This window comes from Pseudonaja textilis, chromosome 1 (assembly GCF_049901715.1).
Source record: "Pseudonaja textilis isolate UNSWEBS1 chromosome 1, rPseTex1.2, whole genome shotgun sequence".
Classification (NCBI taxonomy): domain Eukaryota; kingdom Metazoa; phylum Chordata; class Lepidosauria; order Squamata; family Elapidae; genus Pseudonaja; species Pseudonaja textilis.
In genome coordinates, this window is record NC_141990.1 from 13,343,880 (window position 1) to 13,370,057 (window position 26,178).

A 26,178-nucleotide genomic window follows, 5' to 3' on the forward strand; every position below is an offset into this window, starting at 1 on the left:
AGGTTGATCCTGACTGGCTCAAGTTTGACCAATCCTTCCATCCTTCCTAGGTTGGTAAAATGAGGACCTAGATTGTTGGGGGCAATAGGATGACTCTGTAAACCGCTTTTAGAGAGACCTGTAAAGCACTGTGAAGTGGTATATAAGTCTAAGGCCTATTGCTATTGCTTTATATTATTTTAGAACTATATCTACATTGGGGCAGTGCAGTGGCTGCAGTGGTTATGACGCTGTGCTTATCAGCTGGAAAGCTGGCAGCCCAGGTGTCAACTCTGAAGCGACCTTGACTGAAGCCACCTCTGTGCTGCCTCGTAGTTGCCATGAGCTCTGAGAGGGAAAAGGGAGAGGGGGAAGTAGATAGAAGATAGACAGGCTAACTGTCAAAACAAAAAGTTTTCCTGTGGGAACCAAGGTCATCTTAACAGGTGGCTGTGGAAGGAGGGAAGAGTGACCAAGCAGCCTGCCAGCTATTTTCATTGGACAATGTGACTGGTGACATCTGGGAGGGGAGACTTCCATTCTTTTAATTAGATGAAAACCTCAGGAACTTTAAAGTTAGTTTTCACCGGCTGTGCCAATATGATGTAGCCAATAAACATGTTCTTTGAGGAATCTACCTGCTTTGGAGTTCTGCTTTCAATGGGTGCGTTGCTCAGAATGCTGACACCAGGTTTGAGACCCGAGTGCCGCATGATGGGGTAAGCTCCTGTCCTCAGCTCAGCTCCTGCCAACCTAGAAGTTTGAAAGCTTGCAAATGCCAGTAGATAAATAGGTACCACCACTGTTGGGAAGGTATCAATGTTTCATGACATCATGCTGGTCACATGATTGAAGAAATATCTTCAGATCACATTGGCTCAATGGTCTTGAAATGGAGATGAGCATCATCCCCCATAATTGGCAAAGATTAGTGAAATAAAATCCTCAAGGACTCCTTTACCTTATTTTTTTTTAAAAGACATTAGTGTTATTTTTTGATCTCTGGGTTTAGCTTTTTATATTCAGGTTTTCCCACCCCCAGTTTTATTAGGCATATTGAAGGCTCATCAGAGCAGAAAGATGAGCTAAAAAAAGATATTTTTAAAATTCAGAACGATGCAGAACGTTGACAGACTGGACTAATGTTTGAATATGTGTTACACTGCCATGGATTGGATACAGATTACTTTGCAAGGGCAAAGATTGGAAGACTGTCCATCAGTGTTCAGTCAGGTGAACAGAGCCACAGTGCAGTTGTAAGGTCAAAATAAATCATTGTTGAAATGTTTGAAAAATTAAATGTTTGTGAGTTATGATGCTCCTGATTCATACCTCCTGAAGTTATGTGCAGATTGGAGTATAAATATACTTCACATTTGCTCTTCTTGTGGTTTTTCAGTGATAGAGAGAGGAAGGAGCGAGAGAAAAGGAGAGGGAGAGAGATAACAACAGACAGATAACAATAGATAGACAGACAACAGCAGCCAGATAAATAATGATAGATAGACAGACAGACAGATCAACCAACAGATAGGCAGGCAGGCAGGCAGACAGACAGACAGACAGACAGATATTCTAGATAAAAAGTTGAAACACATTCAAGGTTAAGGATTTCACCTTTCGACACAATTTTGGTAGATTTGATTGTGATGCAGGCTAATAAAGAAATGAGTGCCAGTTTGGTATAGTGGTTAAGGCATCAGTCTAGATACCAGGAGTTCTAATCCCATTTTAGACCCCAAGTCAGCTGGATTATATTGGGCCAGTAATTTTCTCTCAACCCTAGGAAGGAGGCAATGGCAAACAACTTCTGAAAAAAACCTTGCAGGGAAAATTGCAAGGACTTATCAAGGTAGTCTCCAAGAATTGAACAGGATTGAATGGAAGAAAAAATAAACAGAGTGGAGCAGGTTTATAAATAAGTGTGTGTGAACTTGACATGGGAGAGCCAGTTTGGGGTAGTGGTTTAAGGCACCAGGATAGAAAGCTGGAAGGTGTAATTTCTAGTTCCCCCTTAGGCATAAAGCCACCTAGGCCAGTCACTTTCTCTCAGCCCTAAGAAGGAAGCAATTACAAATCATTTTCTGAAACTGTTGTCAAGGAAGTTGGATGCATTTGTTCAGAGAACTGCCTAGAATCAAGACTGACTCAATGGCAAGAGGGTGAGTGTGAGAAAGTGTGAGTGAGAAAGAAAGAAAGAAAGAAAGAAAGAAAGAAAGAAAGAAAGAAAGAAAGAAAGAAAGAAAGAAAGAAAGAAAGAAAAAGAAAGAGCCATGGACATTGGATGTACTTATTCAAAGTATTGTCTGACTGACTTAATAGGAAGGAAGGAAGGAAAGCTGTGACATGGATTTTTAAAAAAAGATTAATCCATTCATTCCTTGTGCTTTATGGTGATTTAGACTGGGAAGAACATAATTGAAATCCTTATTTAATTATTGGGATGATCAGTGTTTCTTAGCTTAATTAAGATTGCTGCTGCGAGCTTATAAACACTATATATTCCACATTTTCAACAAGAACAAGTTTAAAACAAAATAAAATACTGACCTGGAAAATTGCTGGAGCGTATCAATGTACAATAAAATGTTTTTGAAAACAGCAAACAGTTGGCTGTGATGTGTGCCAAGGATTTTGTTTTGCTGACATATTTGGATTTCTTTTCTTTTTCTGTTAAGCAATATTTATTGCTTAATTATTGTGTATGTGCCGCTCAGCTGTTTCTTTCGAAAGGTATATAGATGAGAGACTGATTGATATTTAGCACCAGAGGCAGTGCGGTGCAGTGATTAAGTTTAGGGGAAACCCAGGTTCTAATCATCCTCCAATTGTAAAACTCATTGAATGTAAGCCAGTCACTCCTTCTCTGCCCAATCTTTTAAAAAGAGCTTGTTGTTATATGGAAAGGAGTTCTGTCTTATTCCTTCAGCCCTTGTGTGAAAGGGCGGGTAGTAATCTGACAATAAATAAGTAAATAAAATGCTTTAGTAAATCCCCCTGGTATTAGAACCTAAGAATAGATTGGATGAGGCCACTGTCTGACTTTGTTTCTCATGGGAGCCGAATTGATACTTCAAAATTGTTGCATGTGGGAAAAGGAAGATATTCTACACTGCCCATGTCCTTCCGCAAGTGGCCTTTAGAAACATGGATCATCCTGACCTGAAGATAATGTTGAATCTTTCTGACGAAAAAGCCCTTGATAGACCTATCTTCCATATATGTATACAATCCCATTCAAATTAATGTCCATCACTACATCTTTTAGCAATGCATTTCACTATTTATACATAAATACAAATATTTCCCCCATGCCATCAGTCTGCTAAACAACTAATTCCCACCCTGCTAAATAACACTGTCAACTATCTAGAAAGGCAGCCTTACCATCACTATTCTCATCTTCCCTATTACCTATCACTTTATCTTCTGATGACTATAACTTGTTGCTTGTATCTCACTATTTAAATTGTTTAATTAGCTTCCTGGTATGATTTAATGTTGATTGCTTATTTAGTATCCATGACTATCACTAAGTGTTGTATCTAATGTTTTATGATGAATGTATTTTTACAATGGCTATGATCGTGATCTATCACTATTGTATGCACACTGAGAGCTTATGCACTGGAGACAAATTCCTTATGTCTCTAATCACACCTGGCCAATAAAGAATTTCTATTCTATTCTATTCTATTCTATTCTATTCTATTCTATTCTATTCTATTCTTATTCTTATTCTTATTCTTATTCTATTCTATTGTGATGAAATCCTTTCTTTTCTGTTCCAAAATTCCTCCCAGGTTCATTGATGATTTTAATCATAGAATCACATCGCAAAGGGGCTTTTTTAAGAGACAACTGGACTTCCTTCCCCCCCCCCTTGAAGACGTTTCCCTTCTCATTCAAGAAGCTTCTTCAGTTCTTCAGAATTGAACGTCAGTTCTTCAGAACTGAAGAAGCTTCTTGGATGAAAAGTGTAATGTCTGCAAGAAAAAACAAAGGAAGTCCAGTTGCCTTTTGAAAAAGCACTGTTCAGACAACCACAACCTGGATGACTGAGAATCTCCATAGTTGCATAGAATCACGTTAAGAAGGGATCTTGGATGTCTCTTAGTCCAACATCCTACCCAGGTCAGGAAACCTCAGATTGTTTAAGATAACAGATCATGTCCTCGTACAGTTGTCTTTTTTAAAACTAAAGGATTGCACAATCTATCATGTTCTTGCAAGAAAAGCATCCAATGCTCTTTTATTTAATCCTTCCTTCCTTCCTTCCTTCCTTCCTTCCTTCCTTCCTTCCTTCCTTCCTTCCTTCCTTCCTTCCTTCCTTCCTTCCTTCCTTCCTGGGAAACAGAGCAACTCTTCAAATATTTTCTGGGATAATTCTTTCATCATGCACAGAAATGCATAGCAAGACTGCATGTAATATCAAACACAATTTTTGTGGCCTGTTTAGTTCAGTTCCCCCTCTCCAATAAAAACCAAAAAAATGTGTGGGGGAAGCAGATAAGAGCAGACTGAAATAGTAGCTACCATCCAAAAGGGAGACTGCTTGGTTAATCCATACTGGTAGTCCTTAACTTACAACAATTCATTTAGTGACCGCTCAAAATTACAGCACCCCTAAAGAAAGTGACATGACCATTTTTCACACTTACAACTATTGTAGCTTCCCCATGGTCACGTGATCAAAATCCAGATGCTTGGCAAATGGTTCATATTTATGACGGTTGCAGGATCCCGGGGTCATGTGATCCCCTTTTGTGACCTTCTGAGAAGCAAAGTCAACAGGGAAGCCAGATTCACTTAACAACAATGTTAGTAACTTAACAACTACAGTGATTCACTTAAACAACTGTGGCAAGGAAGGTCTTAACATAGTGCAAAAATCCTTTAACAACTGTCCCACCTAGCAATTTTGGGTCAATTGTGGTCATAAATTGAGGACTATCTGTATTTAACCCATTGATATACATAGCAGTAGCAGAATGGGGAAGGAAAATAGAAGACCAGGTGCACTCACCTTTGTTCCGTACCTTGAAAAAAGCAATTTGTTGGGTAAAAGTGATGAATTCAATAGAAACTAGAGAGACCTCTATGTAAGTATGTTCAAAGTTAGGGTAGAAATGCGAGTGAAGAGAAAGGAGAAAAGAAGGTGAAACCCATTTTCAATCCTAAGTGATTAATTGGCAATCCTTGATGTAAGAAAAGAGGAGAGATAGAATAATTGACTATTTGGTGGTTTACCAAATGTTGAAACCTTGGCTCCATTCTGGAGATCATTTAATGCTTGACCTTTAAATTGCAGCTGTGACTCAGTCTTAATGTTTCATAAGCATTTTTGGCTTCAAGACTCACCTGAACCCTGGAATGGCATCCCCAGAAACATTTCAAGGTCCTAGAATTAAATTTGTCCTATCTGTTTTTATTTATTGTTTTTATATAGTTTTTACTGAAGATTTTAATTACAGTAATGCAAACTAATACAAACTAAACTCAAAGAAAGTCAAGAGAGCTGAAGGAAAGAAAAAGGAGGAAACAAGAGAAAGGAAAGAAGGAAAAGGAGAAAGAAAATATATAAACATCTTCCTTCATTCCTTCCTTCCTTCCTCCCCCTCTCCTTCCCTCCCTTCCTTCCACAGGCACAAAGAGACTGGTCTTCACATGAAGGTCCAATTAAACTGATTTATTGCTAAACAGTTTATACACAGGAATCTTCTCAACTAATGGTTAGCACCTGCATGGAGTTAAATAAGGGTCAAAGGAATTCAAGCGGAGTTGGACTTAGTCTGCTTATGACTATGTTGGGATTCTAGGTGGATCCCTCTTTAACTCTGCTCCCAGTTCTGCTGCTCCTACTCCTTAAATATACAAATGAAGTTTTAAAAATTAATCGGCCAATAGAAAAAAAATTAATCAAGAGAGTGACCTGGATAGTCTTCTTGCTGGATTTACAAAAGAGGCTTGTAAAAGCCTTGAATAAGCTCTTGCGATGGGACAAAGAAGAATGGAAAAAAGACCAAATCCTTGGACAATATTTGAATGAATTAAAGATTTAGATTTTCAGAAGTCAAAGGAAGGACTAGAAGTTGGTTTATTTCATCAAGGTTAAAATAAGACATAAGAACTTTTATAAAGTTCATGGACTTTTTGCTAACACCAAGATTGAAAAGTGGACGTGTTACAGATTTGCTTAAAGATGAAGGATGGGTTATGGGGAAAAAAAAGAGGTACCTGCTTATACCCTTATAGATAGTAAAGAGTTACTTGTTTAGATAGTTGTGATCAGAAGTCTCTTCCCTCTGTTTTGATATTTTTGAAATTAAAACCTTTCTGAAAACAGTCTGTTGTTCTTCTGTGGAACTAAATGGGTATGATGATCGTGCACAGGGTTTATGAGAAAAATGGTTCCTTGCCTTCAGTTCAGTTCACTTGGTAATTAATTGCATTATTTTACTATCATAACTGTTGTTTATGATCTCTAAAAATACTGAAATTGTCTTTAGATTTTTCTCCCTGTGCTTTTTGAAACACAAATTTGAATGCTGTCATCTTGAAACATTTTTTTTTTTTGACATGCCCACATTAATTCACTAATCTCTGGAGGGTTATATATAATTCTCCTTAACTTATGTCTCCTTTATTTATTTTTATATAGTATATTATTCTTTTTAAAAACCCAGTAAAATACAATAACATAAAGAAAAAAGAGAGAGTAAAAAAAATCAAATTTTCCCCCTTTTTTTAATTTTTTGAATGAAAGATAGCAGAAAGCTTTATGCCCAGCTATATTGCAAAAAAAAAAAAAAACCTTTGGTACTATCTTAACTTCATTGCAAATTAACATGCATTTTTAGATGCCGGAAATATATACTGTAAGGAATTAAGCATGAGAGTTAATTTGATTTTCCCTCCCCCCCACAAATGCAAATCAATGTAGATATTTGATGAAGTTGATATATGCTTGAATGCTTTGGAAATGACCAAGATATCTAGATGACCTTGACTGATATTGGAAAGCTATTTTTAAATCTTTTTTTTTTTTCAGAAAGAGGGTGGCAGCACTTTGAGTTGGCAACCAGTAAGGATTGGTTTTGATTAGATGGATGGAAGGGCTCTAATGCATCTCAGGGTTGTTGAAATAAACTTTCTGGAAGAACGCACTGGCCAATAGCTTCTGTACTGCAGTCAAGAAAATGAGTTTGCATCCATGCACTCATGAAGAATGGGCTTAAAGGGGACAGCTGTACTATGCCCTCAGTTTTAGATTGATTGATTAACTGATTATCTTCCGTGAGGTCATTTTCAATTCTTAGGAACCATATACATGTCCCAAAGGTGTTTTTTTCAAGAGGCAACTGAACCTTCTGGTTTATCTTGGAAGACATTTCACTTCTCAACCAAGAAGTTTCTTCAGCTCTGACTGGATTGGTGGGGAATGGAAGGATTTATACTCCTTGTAGTCATTGAAGCACCTGGAGGTTTGTCTGTGTCCTCAGGGTTATTACCCTGATTATTACTACCCTCGGGGTATGATTACTACCCTCAGATAAACCTCCAAGTGCTTCAGTGACCCTCTAAAAGGATGCAAATTACCAACTGTCTGCAAGGATTATAAATCGTTCCATTCCCCACCAATCCAGCCAGAGCTGAAGAAGCTTCTTGGATGAGAAGTGAAACTTCTTCAAAGATAAACCAGAAAGTCCAGTTGCCTCTTGAAAAAAGCACCTTTGGGACAACCATGACCTGGATGACTGAGAATCTCCATAGACATAGAACCATACATAGTGTTCTTCTCCACGGGGATCTGTCCCTGACCTGGTCTTTCAAGCTTTCCAACATTGGCCCCATGACCACTGTATCTATCATCCATCTTGCTGCTGGTTGTCATCTTCTTTTTTCTTCTACTTTTCCCAACATCAGGGCTGTTATGTCTTGGGAACCGGTTGGGGCTCCAACCGGGTCCACTCGTTAAGCAAGTTCAACAGCCGTTCCTATTGGCTGGCATCATTTGACAGCCGACTATAAAAAGCCGGCTGTCAAGCCAAGCCAGCCGTTGTTCGCAAGCTAGTCTGCCCGTTTGGCTGGCAGACGCGACAACCACTGTTCCTTCAATAAACGTGTTAATTGCATGCCCTGGTCTAAGCCTCTCTTTCCCTTGAAACACAACACTGGCGACGAGGGTGGGATTTGAAGGCTAGCCAGGAGCATTTTCTAAAGGAACAGGAGCCTGTCAGCGGAAGCCGCAGCCGCTTGCCGTTTGCTGCCGAGCCTCGGACTCAGAAGCCTGTCATCGGAAGCCGCAGCCGCTTGCCGCTTGCTTACCGAGCCATCGGACTCAGCAGCCTGTCAGCGCAAAAGTGAAAGCTCAGGTTAGATCAACCGGGTTAGAGCACCACAGATAGGGAAAGTCGGGCGCTGAAGCCGCAGCCACCCGCGCGCAAAAAAAAAAGCGCGAAAATTCTAACGGCTGTCACTGAGCTGCAGCCCCGAGCAAGCTACGGCGCTGAGAGCCTCAGCCGCCTCGATCACAATTGGGCACTAATTACAGAAGCCGTCTCTAAGTGAAGACTCCCCAGTGAAATTGCGAGCGCCTCAGCCGCCTTGCCAAAAAAAAAAAAAAATTAATAATAAGAAAAAAAGGCTCGAATTTTAAAGCGCTGTCAGTACAGCACCACAGCCACAGCCGCCTAACGCTCGCAAAAGAGCACTAAAATCCTACTTCCTCAGCTACTGTGGGGCTGTAGTATATGACACTGCCACAGCACTCCTGGCCCCACGAGAAATAGGGAATGTCCCATGGGCAGAGCTGGTGGAAACACTATCCAACCACTACTCCCCAAACCGTCTCAGATTGCTAGGCGCTTCGCTTTTAGGATGAGGAAGCAAGCTGAGGGGGAATCCATAAACCAATATATGGCAGCCCTGAGGACAGCAGCTCTACAATGTGAGTTCAAGAACTATTTGGACGACATGCTACTAGACCAACTCGTCTGTGGGGTGAGGGATCTAAAACTCCAGAGGCGTTTGGCTGGCAGACGTCACGGCCCCCTTCCACCCTGCCAGCAACGGGTTGGCTGAACGGGCAGTCAGATCAGCCAAGGAGGCGTTAGCCAGATTCGGCCCAGTGGGTTGGCATTCTAAACTGTCTCAATTCCTCCTAAGCCAGCATACCACACCGTGCACGGTTACGAACAAATCCCGGCTGAGCTGCTGATGGGGAGACGCCTGAGGACTGCCTTAGACAGGCTGCACCCACTACTGCCCAGACACCCCTTTGGGGTCTGACAGTCTGGCCAGGAATTTCGCAGTTCAGGACCTAGTGTTTGCTAGGAACTACGCGGGGACCCACTGTGGGTGGCCGGAAAAGTCGTGGCTGTCACGGGTCCGAGATCTTATCGGGTCCAACTTGAAGACGGTCGTATGTGGCGAAGACACCTGGACCAGCTGCGGAGACGACGGAGCAGCCTGACCGCCCAGACCCGTCTCCACCAGAAGAGCGCGGGCGCCACTCCAAGGTCCAGCTAGGGGTTCCCAGAGTGACCAACCTTCACCAACGGAGCAGAGAGAGCAGGCAGTAGACTGGGACTGCCAGCCGGGAGCACCACCATTTAACCCCAGTGAAGGCAGAGACTTTTCACTGACTCCAGTTCCTGCACCGAGCCCTGGTCGCCACACTCACGCACCCTGACCTGAGTCCGCGAACTCGTCTTCGCCAAATGAATCTCCTGAGTTACGTCGCTCGGGTCGCCAACACAGACCACCGGCGTATCTCAAAGATTATGTGTGTTCTCATCTGGGGGAAGGGTGTTATGTCTTGGGAACCGATTGGGGCTCCAACCGGGTCCACTCGTTAAGCAAGTTCAACAGCCGTTCCTATTGGCTGGCATCGTTTGACAGCCGACTATAAAAAGCCGGCTGTCAAGCCAAGCCAGCCGTTGTTCGCAAGCTAGTCTGCCCGTTTGGTTGGCAGACGCGACAACCACTGTTCCTTCAATAAACGTGTTAATTGCATGCCCTGGTCTAAGCCTCTCTTTCCCTTGAAACACAACAAGGGCCTTCTCCAGAGACTTGGGTCTTTACATAATCTGTTTGAAGTAGGATAATTTCAGCCTTGAGAGAGAACTCTGGGTTAACTTTGTCCATGATCTGTTTCTTTTTTTGGCTGTCCATATTATTCTCAGGTAACTTCTCCAACACCAAGGTTCAAAAGCATCAATACTGTTCCTATTCTTATTATTCTCTATGTTTGCTCCACAGAGGATATAATGGAGTGGAATGGAATGGAATGGAATGGAATGGAATGGAATAGAATAGAATAGAATAGAATAGAATAGAATAGAATAGAATACTTTTATTGGCTAAGTATGATTGGACACACAAGGAATTTGTCTTGGTGTAAATACTCTCAGTATACGTAAAGAAAAGATACATTCGTTAAGAATCAAGAATCATAACGTACAACACTTAATGATAGTCATAGGTTACAATCAACAATCAAATCAAATGGCTTGCACAATACTGGTCTTTGTAACTATAGACACACCCCAGCATTTAAATATCCTTTCCAAGGCCTTAGGGCTGGTCAACAAGGCCTAGTCTACCACCTCTGTATCTTCAATGTTAATTCTAAAGCTTGGCTGTTCTATCTGTTGTCATTAGCTTGGCCTTCCTTTTCTTTTAAATTAGCTCCATTTTTTCATTGTGATTCTTCACTTTCATTACTAGAGCTTGCAGATATTCTGCATTTTGGCTATAAGAGCCATGGTGGCTCAGTGGTTTAGAATGCAGTATTGCAGTACTGCTGACTGTCGATTGCCAGCAGTTTGCCAGTTCGATCCCGGCTGGCTCAAAGTTGACTCAGCCTTCCATCCTTCCGAGGTGGGTAAAATGAGAAGCCAGATTGTTAGGGGCAATAGGATGACTCTGTAAACTGCATAGAGAAGGCTGTAAAGCACTGTGAAGTGGTATATAAGTCTTAGGTGCTATTGCTATCAGAGAAACGTCATGGGCATAGGTTACTGATGTTTCTTCTTCCAGTTTTAAAACTATGTTCCTTGTCTTTCAACCCAGCTTCTCTTAATATATATTCATTGTATAGGATGAAAAAAATAGGAGAAAGGTACACAAATGTGTCCCATTCCTTTGCCAACTCAGAGCCATCTTGTTTCAACATGTTCTATCTGTATCGTGGCTTCCTGACATCCTTCTACTGCAGATTCTACTGCAATCAACAAGATATTCAGGAATGCCTGTTTTTGTATACATTCCGCATCTTGACATGATTTATTAAACCAAAGGCTATTCTATAATCAGTGAAGCACACAATCATTCCCAGGAAGGTAAATCAAAGCACAGGATAGACAGGCACCAGGAAAAAGGTTATAAACTGAGGAATGCCTTTAGGCCCCTTTCACACAAGAATGGCAGTGTCCTGATAGGGGTCTATGGGACCTGACATATACACTGACCTCTTCCAATTGTTAGCTGCTGTGTGTTTCTCCAGATCTAGTGGGATACTGTTCTGACCTGGGCTTCCCCCAACAGCATGAAGCTGAGTCCTCATCCAGATAAACCCCTTTTATTTGATTTACAATGAATTTCCTCGCCAACGAAGTCCCAGCCAACAGTCTTTCATGATACCTCCCAATTACAAACATTTATCAGGCTTGGAAAGGGGCCAGGCCGATATCTTTCAGATGCCGAAATACTTGGCAGGCATGCCGGAATGAACTAGTTGTTTCCTGCAAAGCCCCACTCCCCTTTTGCTCCTTTTTTATACTCTAGGAGAGGGGCCATTCACCGTCCACCTGTGGCTTTAGTCTCAAGTTGGCCCTTGTTCCTCAGCTGTTCCCTTCGTCTGACAACTCTGTGCATGCGTACACTGGGAACATGCTCCAGCTGTTCTTCTGCCTCACTGAAGTCTGATTCCAAAGGCAGCGGATAACTGCCAGCCTGCCCTAGCCCCATCTCTGCCTCCAACACAGAGCACTCATCAGAGCCTTCCCCAGACTCCAGAACTGGCCCATGCTCCTCCTCAACCTTCTCACTGTCCAAATCTGCTGCCAGCTCCGCTGGCTGCTGTTGGGCCATAACAGATAGCTTGATCAAAATCAGTGGTATGTGTCTTACTTCATTCTAAGAGGTTGTAGGGATTTGTAGCTTCAAGGACCTTACACTGAGAAGTTGTTTTATAACAGACATGGACCTGCATACCAAATCCACCATGGCCATCACTGTTAGAACACTTTTTAAAAAATCTATGTCTTGTGCTTGCATTGTAACTAAGCCAGCCAGAAAAATACATGTTTGGATTACTGAAGCCATGCTACCTCTCTCAAATGAACATTTTCCTGGGAACATGAAGCAACGACGCAAAACCAGAAAAAAATGGCTTTTTAAAGGAGACTTTGATAGGCATGGTATGCAAAATTGTTATTGTTTTGTTTTGGAAAACAGAAGTCCAAAACTGAAACACAAAAAAGGAAGAATGCAAAATTACATAAAAAATAGATAGCAAAATTGTGAATGTGTGTATTTATATAACATGAATGTGTACATACAAACTTTTTAATCATAATTATGGCATTTCAAAACTGCATTTGTACAACCAAGAGTAATTTATAAGAAAAACATTATATTACTAATATATATGTTGATCCTTTATTCTTCATTTCTTTAAGTCTTTGTTGTGTTATTTTTTTCTGCCAATGCAGTTTCCTCACATCTGAACCACTGCTCCAGTGAAATATTCCCTTTAATTTGCCAGTGTTTTTCAGTAATGAACCTAGAAGCTAGCAGGAAGATCTGAATCAATTTCTTATGCTGCATCAATTTGTATGAATTAGAGAATATGGACAGTATACTACAAGCAGAATTTATTGTGAAAAATTGTTGGATGATTCACCAAATTTGTTCAAAAACTTTCAGTTGAAACAATTATTTACGGAGCATTTGCCATTGAAACTAGAAACATTCAGCAATTTTTTTTTTTTTTTATATTTGCACCAACTCAATTTAAAAAGCTCGCAGATATATGAAGTTAGTTCTTGACTTACAACCAGAAATGGGTCCAGAATTTCCATTGCTGAGCAAAGCGGCTGTTAAATGAGTTGTGCCTGATTTTATGGCAATTTTTGCTGCTGTTGCTAAGCAAAACACCACTATTGTTAAGTGAATCACGCCATCCTTAAGCAAATCCAGCTTCCCCACTGACTTAATCAAATCAGACTAGAGCTGGAAGGGACCTTGGAGGTCTTCTAGTCCAGCCCCCTGCTCAAGCAAGAGATCCTACACTATTTCAGAAAAGTGACTGTCCAGTTTCTTTTTAAAAGCCTCCAGTGATGAAGTGGAGGCAAGCTGTTCCACTTGTTAATTGTCCTCCCCGTTAGGAAGATTCTCCTTAATTCCAAGTTGTTTCTCTCCTTGATTAGTTTCCATCCATTGTTTCTTCTCTTGCCTTCTGGTACTTTGGAAAAATAGGTTGATCCCCTCTTCTTTGTGGAAGCCTCTCAAATATTGGAATATTGCTATCCTATGTCCCCTAGTCCAGTGGTGGTATGCTAGCAGTTCGGTCCAGTTCACCTGAACTGGTAGCAAAAATTGCCACCAGTTTGGCCAAAACGGTAGTAAAAAAAAAGCCTACGATCAGCTGAGAGGAGGAAAAAAGGTCCTTGCTTCTCATTAGGTGGCCAAAGTATTTGAGTTTCATCTTCAGGATCAGACCTTCTAAAGAGCAGTCAGGGTGGATCTCCTCTAGGACTGACCGGTTGGATCGCCTCACCGTCCAAGGGGCTCGCCAAGGGAGTCTTCTCCAGCACCAGAGTTCAAAGGCCTCCATTCTTTGTCACTCAGCCTTCCTTATGGTCCAACTTTCACAGCCATACATTGCAACTGGCAAAATACATACATACATACTTACATACATACATGTATTTTCATACATACATGTATATATGTATAAAAATTATGTGTATTTTCATGCATGTATGTATTTAATACGTACATATATGTGTGTGTGTATTTATTTAATTTCTATGGTTACCCATCTCAAATCGCATACAATTCAAGTTGTAATATAATTCATGTATATAAATCACATAATACTATTAAAAGTTTATGATCTTATGGGGCCACATTACTAGCTGTCCAGGGATGCATGCGGTCTGTGGGCCACAGGTGAGCCACACCTGATCCAGATGAAAGGTGTACCCTTTGTGGAAATCAACTACTTTGAGTTAGGGTGATGGAAAAGATTAGTTCACATTCCTTGAACATCCATAAGATTCAATTCTTTAGTGCTAGATAAAATCAAGTCAGGATGCTGTCCAGAAGCATAGAATCATAGTGCTGGAAGGGACCTTTGAGATCTTCTAGTCCAACCCCCTTCCCAAGGCAGAAATCCTTATTCCATCCCAGAGAAATGGTTGTCCATTTTTTTCTTGTAAACCTCCAGCGATAGAGCACCCATAGTGCATGGATCATGAAACAAAGGATACCATGTTTTGGGTGCATGAAGGTGGGCTCATGTTTCTATAGAAAAGATAATCAAATTGGGGAAGATGGAAAGAAGAAGAAGAGACTAATAGTATGTAAGATAAATAGAGTTATAGAAATGTACCTGCAAAAATAGTATGGTGAAAGATAGAACAACCTGGAGAACTTTTATCCATAGAAGCAGCAGGAGTTGGCTATGACTCAGTGGAGCATAATAACAACAGATGCCAGCAATGAATTCTCTTTGTTATTAGTTTCTGTTGAAATGCAGAAGAAAGTTTAAAAGGAATTTTATACACAGAATGTTCTGATTCATCAGTGGCTGAATTAAAGCAACCCCCCCCCATCAGCTGAGGTGCTGTGGCATTATGACTCTTATTCAATATTATAGCTCCCTCTTTTGGTGAAATAAAGACCATATAAAGGTTATGTGTTTTGTATTTATTTTATAGTTGCTAAATAAAACTGACATTGACTTGATGGCATGCTGTATCTATCAATTTATATAAAATATGCTTGTGTGTGTGTGTCTCCACAAATAGTGATACAATAAATTTTTCTTCTTCCACTATTTTCCCAAAGAAAAATTCAGCTGTAATTTTCTTTTCCCCAGTAGTAGAGGGGATTTGATACTAAAAAAAAGTATTCTCGAGTTACAGATAGTCCTCAATGCGCAACGATGTTTGAAGTTTACAAAGGCAATGAAAAAAAAAATGACTTATGACTGTTTTTCCACACTTATGACCATTGCAGCATTCCTGTGTTCACGTGACCACAATTTGGAGGCTTGGCAATGGACTCATATTTATGACGGTTGCAGAGTCCTAAGGTCATGTGATCCCCTTTTGCGACCTTCTGCAAACTCAATGGGGAATCCAGATTCACTTAACAACCGTGTTATTGACTTAGCAACTGCAGTGAACTGTGCAAAAAAAGGTTGTAAAGTGGGACAAAACTCACCTAACAACTGCCTCACCTAGCAACAGAAATTTTGGGCTTAATTGTGTTTGGAAGTCGAGGGCTACCTGTATAGTTTTCGCTACTTACACTCTTCCCTCCCAAATCATTGCAGCTTTTTTTTCCCCCTGCACCCTTAAGAGAAAGAAAAAGAAAGAAAGGAAGGAAGGAAGGAAGGAAGGAAGGAAGGAAGGAAGGAAAGAAAGAAAGAAAGAAAGAAAGAAAGAAAGAAAGAAAGAAAGAAAGAAAGAAAGAAAGAAAGAAAGAAAGAAAGAAAGAACATCTCATTTAAATATGAATAGAAAAGTAGGTTACAAGGGACATTACAGGCTACATCACACCGTCACTCCCCTGGGCCCACCTCTTTTCAGACATTTCAATATCCTGAGTCTGGGTTGCATACTGTACTTAACCAGATCAGTTCCAAACTTTGCACTTGCCTTTTTATTTTATTTTATGTACTAAAACAATTTATGTGGCTGCCCAACTTGCAAATATGACTCCGGGCAACCAACTATGTAGAAGAACAATAGGAAAAAATGCAATATCGGCAAATATATATATATATATTAGTTGGCAAGGACAAGTCGAATACACACCCAGCAAGAACAATCACATCCTCATGGCTATCTAACCTTAATATCAACTTAATGTTTTAGGTTTGAATAATTAGGTGTATGTATTTTGGTTATATTGATATTTTTAACAGTTGGCTAGGAGAGATCTAGAAATTGATATAAGATGGACACTTATATAAATGTGTCAAATAAATAAATACCTCCCAACTCTGATGCCCTGCTTATAGAACACCATGGTTTGCTTGGTTTATTTTACTTTCTGTGGCCTAACATGTTGCATAATTGCGGCCATTTTGTTTTATGAGTCAGTGCATTGTGTCTGCATAGGAAATAGGTTAAGTTAAGAGTGGGATATAGTCTGTGACACTCTTGGTTTTTGCTTTTCTGGTGTTGGAAATCTGAAGCTGGGCAATAGGGGAATTCTGGAATTCCCAAGTGACACAAAATGTTTTGCTCAGCCCTTCCATCTGTAGTATTTTCCAGCTGTGATGAGAGTTCAGCTCCTAAAATTCCCAGGCAGCTTGAGGGTTTGTAGTCTTTGCACACCTGGAGATCAGCAGGCTATAGAAATATCTATTCCAGTTGATCATGCTTGTAATTTACCCAGAGATCTACCCTCCGTTATTAAGATGTGCGGACTTCAACTCCCAGAATTCTCCTGCCAGCATGGTCGAAAGGGATTTCATACTTTAAACCTCAAATCTAAGGTTGAGGATCACTGGCATAAAGTGGAAAACTGTCTCGTACAAGAAATGTTCTGCTTCTCCCAACTCCTTTAAATTCTGATTGAGGATCAAATAGAAGATAAGAAAGGTGCCTGAGAAAATATAGAAGAAGAATGCATTCTTGCAAGAAGAAGAAAAAAATTCTCCAAAATTTGGGGGCTTGGGTTAAGTCCAATATTATTTGTGTTTCCGTTTCTTAAGAAAATAATCAGAATAGAGCTGGAAGTGACCTTGGAAGTCTTTTAGTCCAACCCCTTGCTCAAGCAGGAGACCCTATACAATAAATGGCTGTCCAAGCTCTTCTTAAAACCTTCCAGTGTTGGAACACCCTCAATTTCTGGAGGTGAGCCGGTTCCACTGATTAATTGTCCTCGCTGTCAGGAAATTTCTCCTTAATTCTAGGTTGTTTCTCTCCTGGATCAGTTTCCATCCTTTGCTTTTCGTCCTGCCTTCTGGTGCTTTGGAAAATAATAGAACTTCCATCCATTGCTCCTTATCCTGCCCCTTTTCTTTGTGGCAGCTCCTCAAATACTGGATTACTGCTATACCTGTATGCAAGAAGACCAACATCCCCTATTGGTAGGCAATGGAATGTCCTTGAAATTTACATATTCATGTTCAAGTATATATACTGTATATGACCCACAGATGGCCTAAAGGGGGAAATATTAAAAAAAAAAATCAGTCTAAGGAAAAAAGGATAATCCCACTCACTGCCAAGGATCTCCAGTTCTATGACCATTTTTCACATGACCATTGTTGCATCTTTGTGGTCATGTGAACAAAATTTGAACATTTGGCAACTGGTTCTCATTTATGACGGTTGAAGTGTCCCGGTTGTCATAAGACTACTTTTACAAGTGACCTTCTAACAAGCAAAGTCAACGGGGCAGCCAAATTCACTTAACAACTGCAATATTAACTGCAGTGATTCATTTAACAATGATGGCAAGAAGGTTGTAAAATGGGGCAAAATTCACATTAACAATGGACTTGCTTAGCCATGGACATGTTGGACTCGAATGAATGAATGAATGAATGAATGAATGAATGAATGAATGAATTCTTTATTGGTCAAGTGTCATTAGACACACAGGGAATTCGTCTTAGTGCAAATGCTCTCAGTGTACATAAAAAGAAAAGCTACATCCGTCAGGAATCGTAAGGCTGTAGCAGTAAGCCCAGCGCTGCCTGTATTTCAAAGAGCTAGGCTGTTGTAATCCTCCTAAGAATAACTTCAAGGTCTTAGTCTTGACTTAGCATTTAGTGCTTGAAGAAAATCAGAAAGATAATAATTCAACCCTTCTCTTTTTAGAAATTCGGGAAGCTTTCCGAGTCCTGGACCGGGATGGCAATGGCTTCATTTCCAAACAGGAGCTGGGAATGGCGATGCGCTCTCTGGGATACATGCCTAGTGAGGTGGAACTGGCAATTATTATGCAGCGGTTGGACATGGATGGTGAGTCTTTTAGTTCTTCTCATAGTCTTTGCTGAAGGAGAATATGCTGGTTGCCAGCAGACTTCCAGGTGGAATTCAAGGTGCTACTTAACCCTTTTAAAACCCTTTATGCCACAGAGCCAGGTTATTTGCAGGACTATTTTCAATAAACTCTGTCCATCTAGTAAGAACAGACAAAATTGGTGAGCTCCAGACCAACTGTCACTCAAAAAGGGTGATCTGGTAGGACCGGGGAGATTTGCCTTCTCTATCATGTGCCTGTCCCTGGAATAGCATTTCTGGACCCAACTTTCCCTATCTCCCTTTCTAAAGTTTTTGGGGACTTCCTTTCCCTTCTCAGTCCTTGGGTCAGGAGAATTGTGGTTCCAACCAAAGTGATTATTGTGTCAGCATTCCAGCAAACCTCCATTCCAATCAATAACTCTGAGACAGACATATATCTCAAAGGTAGTAACTGGCACATTGGATAGTAACTGGCACATCTGTGGAATCCCGACACTGAAAGTTCTGGGCTTCCTTGCAGAAGTCAAAACCATAAATCCATCCCCCGCTTAGCCATCACCACATCACATGGTCCAATCACCATCTGTCCTAAAGTAAGATTCCCATTTCATGATACGCCACACTCAGTGGCCTTGGACCAAACAAAAGAATTTTATTTTGTCTGATTAGATATACTCAATTCTTTTGTTTGGTCCAAGGCCACTGAGTGTGGCGTATAATGAAATGGGAATCTTACTTTAGGATAGATGGTGATTGGACCATGTGATGTGGCGATGGCTAAGGGGGGGATGGATTTGTGGATTTGACTTTTGCAAGGAAGCAGGTAGATTCCTCAAAGAATACTTTTATTGGAATTGTCAAATTGCATATCTAGTGAAAACCGACTCTGACGTTTCCTGCGGTTTTCACCTAATTAAAAATAAAAGTTGGTCTACTTTCTCAAAACAATCAGTCACATGCTCCAATTACGGTGCCAGGCTGGGAGCCGGGTGCCATCACTCCATCTTCCTTCGACCAGGTGTGAGAATGTCCTTGGTTCCCAAGAGAAAATATGTTGTTTTGGCTACCGATTCCCCTCTATCTCAATTCCCCCCTCCCTATCCCTCAGCTCCAGTGTGGCAACACTGAAGCGGTCAAAAATGGCTTCAGTCAGGTCAGCTTCAGGCTTGACAAATAAGATGCCCAAAATCATTTTGGAAAGGCAGGTGGAGTAAATTGACTAACCAGGTAAATCAGCAAGCAGATGTCAACGCCATTTTTAGACTTTGAAAGGATGGCTTTGTGGGGAGGGGGAGGATATGTCTATACATATAGATGTATGTCTAAGGGAGCTTGATGCTGAGCTTGTCAGCTGGAAAGGTGACAGGCTGGGTTCTAGATCTGAGTGCTGCATGACGGGGTGAGCTCCTATTACTTACAAGAGCTTCTGCCCACCCAGCAATTTGAAAGCATGCAAATGCAAGTTGATAAATAGGTGACACTTCAGTGAAAAGGTAACATCATTCCATGTGCCTTGGTGGGTAGCAGGGGTGTCAAACTCAAGGCCCAGGGGCTGGATCTGGCCCATGGGGTGCTTTGATCTGGCCCTGGAAACAGCAAAAGATCAGCCCATGGTGCCTCTGCCAGTGAAAATGGAGCTTGGGAGGGCTACGTGCAGCCCTCCTAAGCTCCGTTTTCACTGGCAGAGGGTTGCAGGAGGCCATCACAGCCGAAAATGGAACTCAGAAGAACTGTGGGTGGGATTCCCAAGCTCCATTTTTGCTGGAAGAGGGTTGCAGGAGGCCATCGCAGCCGAAAACGGAGCTTGTGAACTCATTTTCACTGGCAGAGAGCTCAGGCCACCACAGTTGCCCCTGACACGAGCGATGTCAAGCTGGCCACGCCTACCCCAGCCCCCCAAGGTCAAACACAACCTTGTTGCGGCCCTCAATGAAATTGAGTTTGATACCCCTGGTCATGCTGGTTACATGACCAGAGTAATATCTTTGGACAGTGCTGGCTTCCTTGAACAAGAAATGGAGATGAGCACCCCCCCTGGAATTAGACACAACTGCACATGGGAAACCTTTATCTTTATGTCTACACACACAAAGATAAAGGTAAGTTAAAAGTGTAAATATATCCTGGGAAGCTGATGGAAAAAAGGTACATCTGTTTCCCTCCTTGGCAATGGGAGTTTTCTGAATGTCACGCACAGAACGGCTGCCATTTTCTGTGGAGGCTCATACAATGGTCTCAAAATTCCAGCCCTAAAGGCTTGGGAGGAAAAGATTTATCCAGTTGTGAGGTAACAAAATGAGGTAACTTGTGACAAGGTGCAGAATAAGGAAATCATCAAACATGTGAATATGAGTGGCAGAATGCATTTACTTGCCTGTGATTTTTTTCATTGCTTCCATCTGCATGGAATTGTATGGATTTTCCTCTTCAAAGGGTACCTAAAGTGCCCCTCTTTTTATTATGTTCTTACTCTATTTGGAGAAATATCTCTGCAGCACACAACTATCATCTTCTGAAGCTCTTCACCAGATCTTCTTATCAAAGAGCAGGTAGCTCATTGATAAGAGAGCCTTTTCAACAGCACTGCAGATAGCCCACTACAAACAGCCTCTTGTGAAACCTTCACTGTGGCGAATACCTTGTTTTTATTTTCCAAGATTCTTTTCAGAATTACTGGTTATTTACTGTTGATCCTTTTATCTGCTCCCCTATTGTTAAAGTAAGTGGATACAATTTGTCTAGTCTAATGAAAAGAAGGACTAGGGGAGACATGATAGTAGTGTTCCAATATCTCAGGGGCTGCTACAAAGAAGAACGAGTCAAGCTATTCTCTAGAGTGTTTGAAGGCAGGACAAGAAACAATGGATGGAAACTAATCAAGGAGAGAAGCAACTTTGAATTAAAGAGAACTTTCCTGACAGAACAATTAATCAGTGGAACAACTTACCTCCAAAAGTTGTGAATGCTCCAACCCTGGAAGTTTTTAAAAAGATGTTGGATAACCATTTGTCTGAAGTGGTGTAAGGTTTCCTGCCTAAGCAGGGGGTTGGACTAGAAGACCTCCAAGGTCCCTTCCAACTCTGTTATTCTATTCTATTCTACTTTATTACTGTTTTTATTATGTCATCGTGTTTCTGTTACCCAACAGTGTGACTGACAGGCATTCTACTACATGTAGTCTTTGATTTACAACAGTGACTGTTCGAAGTTACAAAGACATGAAAAAGTGACTTTCACACTTTCACCATTTTCACACTTAGGAAAATTATGATAAACATTCAGATACTTGACAACGGACTCATATTTATGACTGTTGTAGTGTCCCATGGTCCTGTGATCCCATTTTGTGCTCTTCTGACGAGCAAAGTCGACAGGGAAGCCAGGTTCACTTAATAACCATGTTACTAACTTAACAACTGCAGTGATTCACTTAACAACTGTGGCAAGAAAGGTCATAAAATGGGGACAAACTTCATATAACAAATGTCTCACTTAGCAACAGAAATTTTGGGCTCAATTGTGGTCATTATTTGAGGACTACCTGGAATGTAATAAATAAAGTAAATCTAATTTCTACTTATATTAAATTCTATTAACCATTCAGTATTCTTCTCTCCTTCAGTATAGTCAGAGGCAAGAATGCTACCCTGATAACATCTGTGTGCGTGTGTGTATATATTGATTTTTGGCAATTACATGCAGTTATCTGTGTAATGTTCTTGTCAACATTTTCAGAAATGTTTTTTTCCCTTGCTTTCTTCCTAGGATCGAAAGAGAGAGCAATTGGTTCTCTCCAATTTAGATTTACTCCAGATTTACTAAACTAGCTTCCAGTTCAATGCAGGACTTGGAACTTATACAGCCTCTGAGTTTCTAGTCCATTGTCTTCCAACATTACAGAAATTATCACAAAGGGCTGTTTTCTGCCAATCTGTCTAGATGCTGAGTACATGCATACTGAGTACATGCATAGATGTTCTCCTTAATGGGCCTTTATTACATTTACAAAATTATATGATTCTTTTATAAAATAAAGTAATAATTTGAGATGGAACAGTGGGAGATACGTGATCCTGACTTCCTGCAGTTTATCTGCATGCTCAGCCTGGATGTATAATAATGTGCAAAATTGGATCAGGAGAATTGGGTAACGAGGAATTGGACATTTCCCACCTCTTACTATTTCCCCAATTGTAAGAATAAGCACAAATGTCTGTTCTAATAAATTTTGACTGCCAAGAAAGAGTAGCATAGCAGTTTCTAAATTGTTAAGCGAAGAGCCATGGTTGTTGAATCCAGGAAAGTGGTGGCCTCCTCTAACTTTTAAATAATCCACATTTCCAAAACTATTTAAAGAATAAGCTTTTTTCAACTATCAGCAATATACCAAGCAATGAAGGTAAGTGTTGGGAAAAAACCACCCAGGCAAGGAGGAGGGATCAAGCAGAGAATTAGCCTTGAATCTTTGCACAGCCACAAGAAGCAGAAGCCAGACATCCCACCCCAAGTTCCATGGAACTTTATCTGTTTATATAGTAGCTTTTATAGTTGAACTTTATCTTTCCCAAGGGAAAGTGAGCATTCTGGGAAAATTCCTGTACTATAGATAGCATACAGTAGTCAACTTGAATCTTTCAGTGGTTCTGGTTGCTTGTGCCTAACAGGGAATTGGTGAGAAATAGGTTAAAATAGAAGAAATGCTCAGGTTTACAAGGCCTTCAGTAAATAATTGGGCTGTAATTAGGCTGGCATCCATTCACTGATAATCCACAAATTTAAATTTACCTTGATGGTGCAAATTGTAAAAGGTGTATAGGTAATCCTGAAGTTATAACCAGAATAATAGAATTCAAAGGGATCTTGGAGGTCTTTTAGTCTGACCGCCTACTCAAGCAGGAAATCCTATACCAGAGGTGTCAAATTCAAGGCCTGAGGGCCAGATCCATTCCATGGGGTGCTTAGATCTGACCCATGGGGCCGCCCTGGAAACAGTGAAGGACTGGCCCACTAGCAGAGTGCTTGGGCCGCCACAGGTGCTCCTGACACGAGTGATGTTGAGCTGGCCACAGCCGCCCTGGCCACAGGCCCTCCCCCAAGGTCAAACACAACCCTAATGCAGCCCTCAATGAAATCGAGTTTGACACCCCTGCCCTATAGCATGTCAGACAAATGGTTGTCCAATCTCTTCTTAAAAGCCTCCAGTGTTGGTGCATCCACAATGTCTGAAGGCAAGTCGTTTCACTGATTAATTGTTCTCACTGTCAGAAAATTTTTTCCTCAGTTCTAAGTTGCTTCTCTTCTTGATTAGTTTCCACCCATTGCTTCTTGTTCTGCCCTCAGGGGCTTTGGGGAATAGGTTGACCATTTTTTTTAGCGACCTTTGAAAGTTGCAGTGGTGCTGAACAAATGGAATTTACCCCTGGTTATGACTGCATTAGTTATATTATAACTAATACCGTAACTATATGTTATATATAAAACTATATATTAAATGTTATATGTAGTTACAGTTGATTGGTTGGAGAGGGCTGGCTCCTGCGTGAAGCAGTCTGCACTCTGATTGGTTACTGTGGAGGAAAGCGTTTCCCTTTTTCCCCCATCTTTTTTTCTTCTGTTTGCCCTCTATGTTCTGTGACAGGGGTCTCCAGCCTTGGCAACTTTAAGACTTGTAGACTTCAACTCCCAGAATTCCTCAGCCAGCAAAGTCCACAAGTCTTAAAGTTGCCAAGATTGGAGATTGCTCTGTGAATTTACCTCATGGTGCTCCTGTTTGTCTGACTATCTAGTTTGTTGTATACAGGTAGTCCTCAAATTAGTGACTGTTCAAAGTTACAATATCCCTGAACAAAGTGACTTATGACCATTTTTCACCCTTACGGCCTTTGCAGCATCCCCATAGCCACATGATTTACATTTGGATGCTTGACAACTGACTCATATTTATGACAGTTGCAGTCATGTGGACAGCTTTTGCCACATTCTGACAAGCAAATTCAATGGGGAAACTAAACTCACTTAACGAGCATGTCACCAGTTTAACAACTGCAGTGATTCCCTTAACAAATGTGGCAAGAAAATGGGGCAAAACTGACTTCACAAATGTCACACTTCACAACATAAATTTTGGGCTGAGCTGTGGATCGTAAGTTGAGGACTACCTGTATACTGATGTAAATATATATTTATTTATGTGAAACTACAAGTACATGTCAGTGTCTATGACTTCATTTGGACACCTGCTGTGCAATTCCCGGACAGACCAGCACCGAAATTTAATAACCTATAATCAGCAGAGAGCAGTTATAACTTCCAAGACGGGCACTTTAATAGAGGTGGTGAGCTGCGAAGTGAAGTGGTTGCCCAAAACAACAGCCACATCCCTCCAGAAATGTTCCAAGAGACAGTTGAATGAGTCCATTCACAGAAACCCCTGCACACCCCTTGCATTATGTATTACATTATAGATGTGAACCTGCAAAAGTGAACATTACAAGAACAGCCACTTAGTTTGCCAACGGGTCCAGTAACGCCATGCAACATTTCAAAGCTCTGTGATTTATTATACCGCTTCAGCACAGCACCTAGCTTCAATTCACAGATCTGATAAATCTCTTTTCGGTGAGGTGATTCATCGGAAGTTTTGTTGAAAGGAAGCCTCCCTTCAACATTTTACTCAGCCGCTTAAGTACTGCGGTATATTGCTGCTGTTAATACTATTTTGGCAATCGTTTTCCCAACCTTCTAATGTTTGTTAGCACAGCTTGTTGTTACTGAATAGTGCCTCTCAAAGTTTTGTAACTCTGAGTTTAGAGCAGAGTTACTAAACAGATTTCCCTTTGGGAATTTTTCGAGTGGATGATCCATGAATTAACCTTTTGATATGGTGTTAAAAGGTTCAGAATTCTACATGAACCTCTCTATCTGTCCTTCAATTTCCAAGCGCAGCTCAATTGCTGATTTGATTAGCTTGTGCTTCACATTTAAATATTCTGGCCTGTAAGAGTTATTTTACAAGAGGATATATATGGAAATGAAAACATAAATCATAGTGAAGGAGGTAGTTACAATATCAACAATAATTATACTTTCCTGTTATATATAAATGCAGTTCTGCAGAGGAATTACTGAGTCTGTCATTTGTACTTCTATAACAAATTTGGTATAGTAACCAAACTACAGACTTCGGTGGATAGTTAAGACTGCAGAAAAAAACTATTGCAACCAGCCTGTCTTCCTTTGAGGACCTGTATACTGCACAGGTCAGAAAGAGGGCTGAGAAAATACTACAGACCCCTCATATCCTGGACATAAACTGTTTCAACTCTTCCCCTCAGGACGGTACTACAGAGCATTGCATGTCAAAACAACTAGAGACAGAGAAATTTTTTTCCCTTGTGCTCTGCTGAATACCTACCATGTTTCCCCCAAAATACGACCTACACTGAAAGTAAGTCCTAGATTGATTTTTACATGTGCACCCTACCCCCAAAATAAGCCCTATCCTGACACCCTAATTAAGATCCCACCCACTCCAGAGTGCATGGATAAAAATTAATCTAGGGTGGAGATGAGGGGGTGGAGCTGCCCTACTACTTACCTTTGGACAGTTGTACCAAGACCTTGCACACCCCGACACCTGCCTCACTGGCCCATTTCTTCTGCAGCCAGAAAGGCTGGCAAGGCTTTCCTGAAAGCCTCTGTAGCTCATAACAAAGCTCTGAATCTATTTGGAGCTCTGTTATCAGCTGCAGAGGCCTGAAGGAAAGATTTGCTGGTCGCAGAAGTTTCTGAAGGCCTCTGGCAGTGAAAAAGAGGCAGACAGTGATGTGCAAGTGAGGTTAGTCAGTGGATGCCATCCCCTGAAAATAAGACCTGGTGCCTTTTTTGGTGGCAAAAAAAATATAAGACAGGGTCTTATTTGGGGGGAAAGTTGGTAATTCCCACAGTAGTGTCTTAAGTATGTAGTATGTATGTATTA

The 26,178-nt window shown here is 41.0% G+C and overlaps 1 protein-coding gene across 2 annotated transcripts in view; it reads left to right on the forward strand.

Moving 5' to 3' along the window:
* The window catches only part of CALN1 (calneuron 1), a 234,738-nt gene that overhangs the window by 156,697 nt on the left and 51,863 nt on the right, over nucleotides 1-26,178 (forward strand). For both annotated transcript variants that reach the window (XM_026708568.2, XM_087926293.1), the window contains exon 3: nucleotides 18,054-18,197. In XM_026708568.2, coding sequence (XP_026564353.1) covers nucleotides 18,054-18,197 — 144 coding nt within the window. The remainder of the gene's footprint in view (nucleotides 1-18,053; nucleotides 18,198-26,178) is intronic.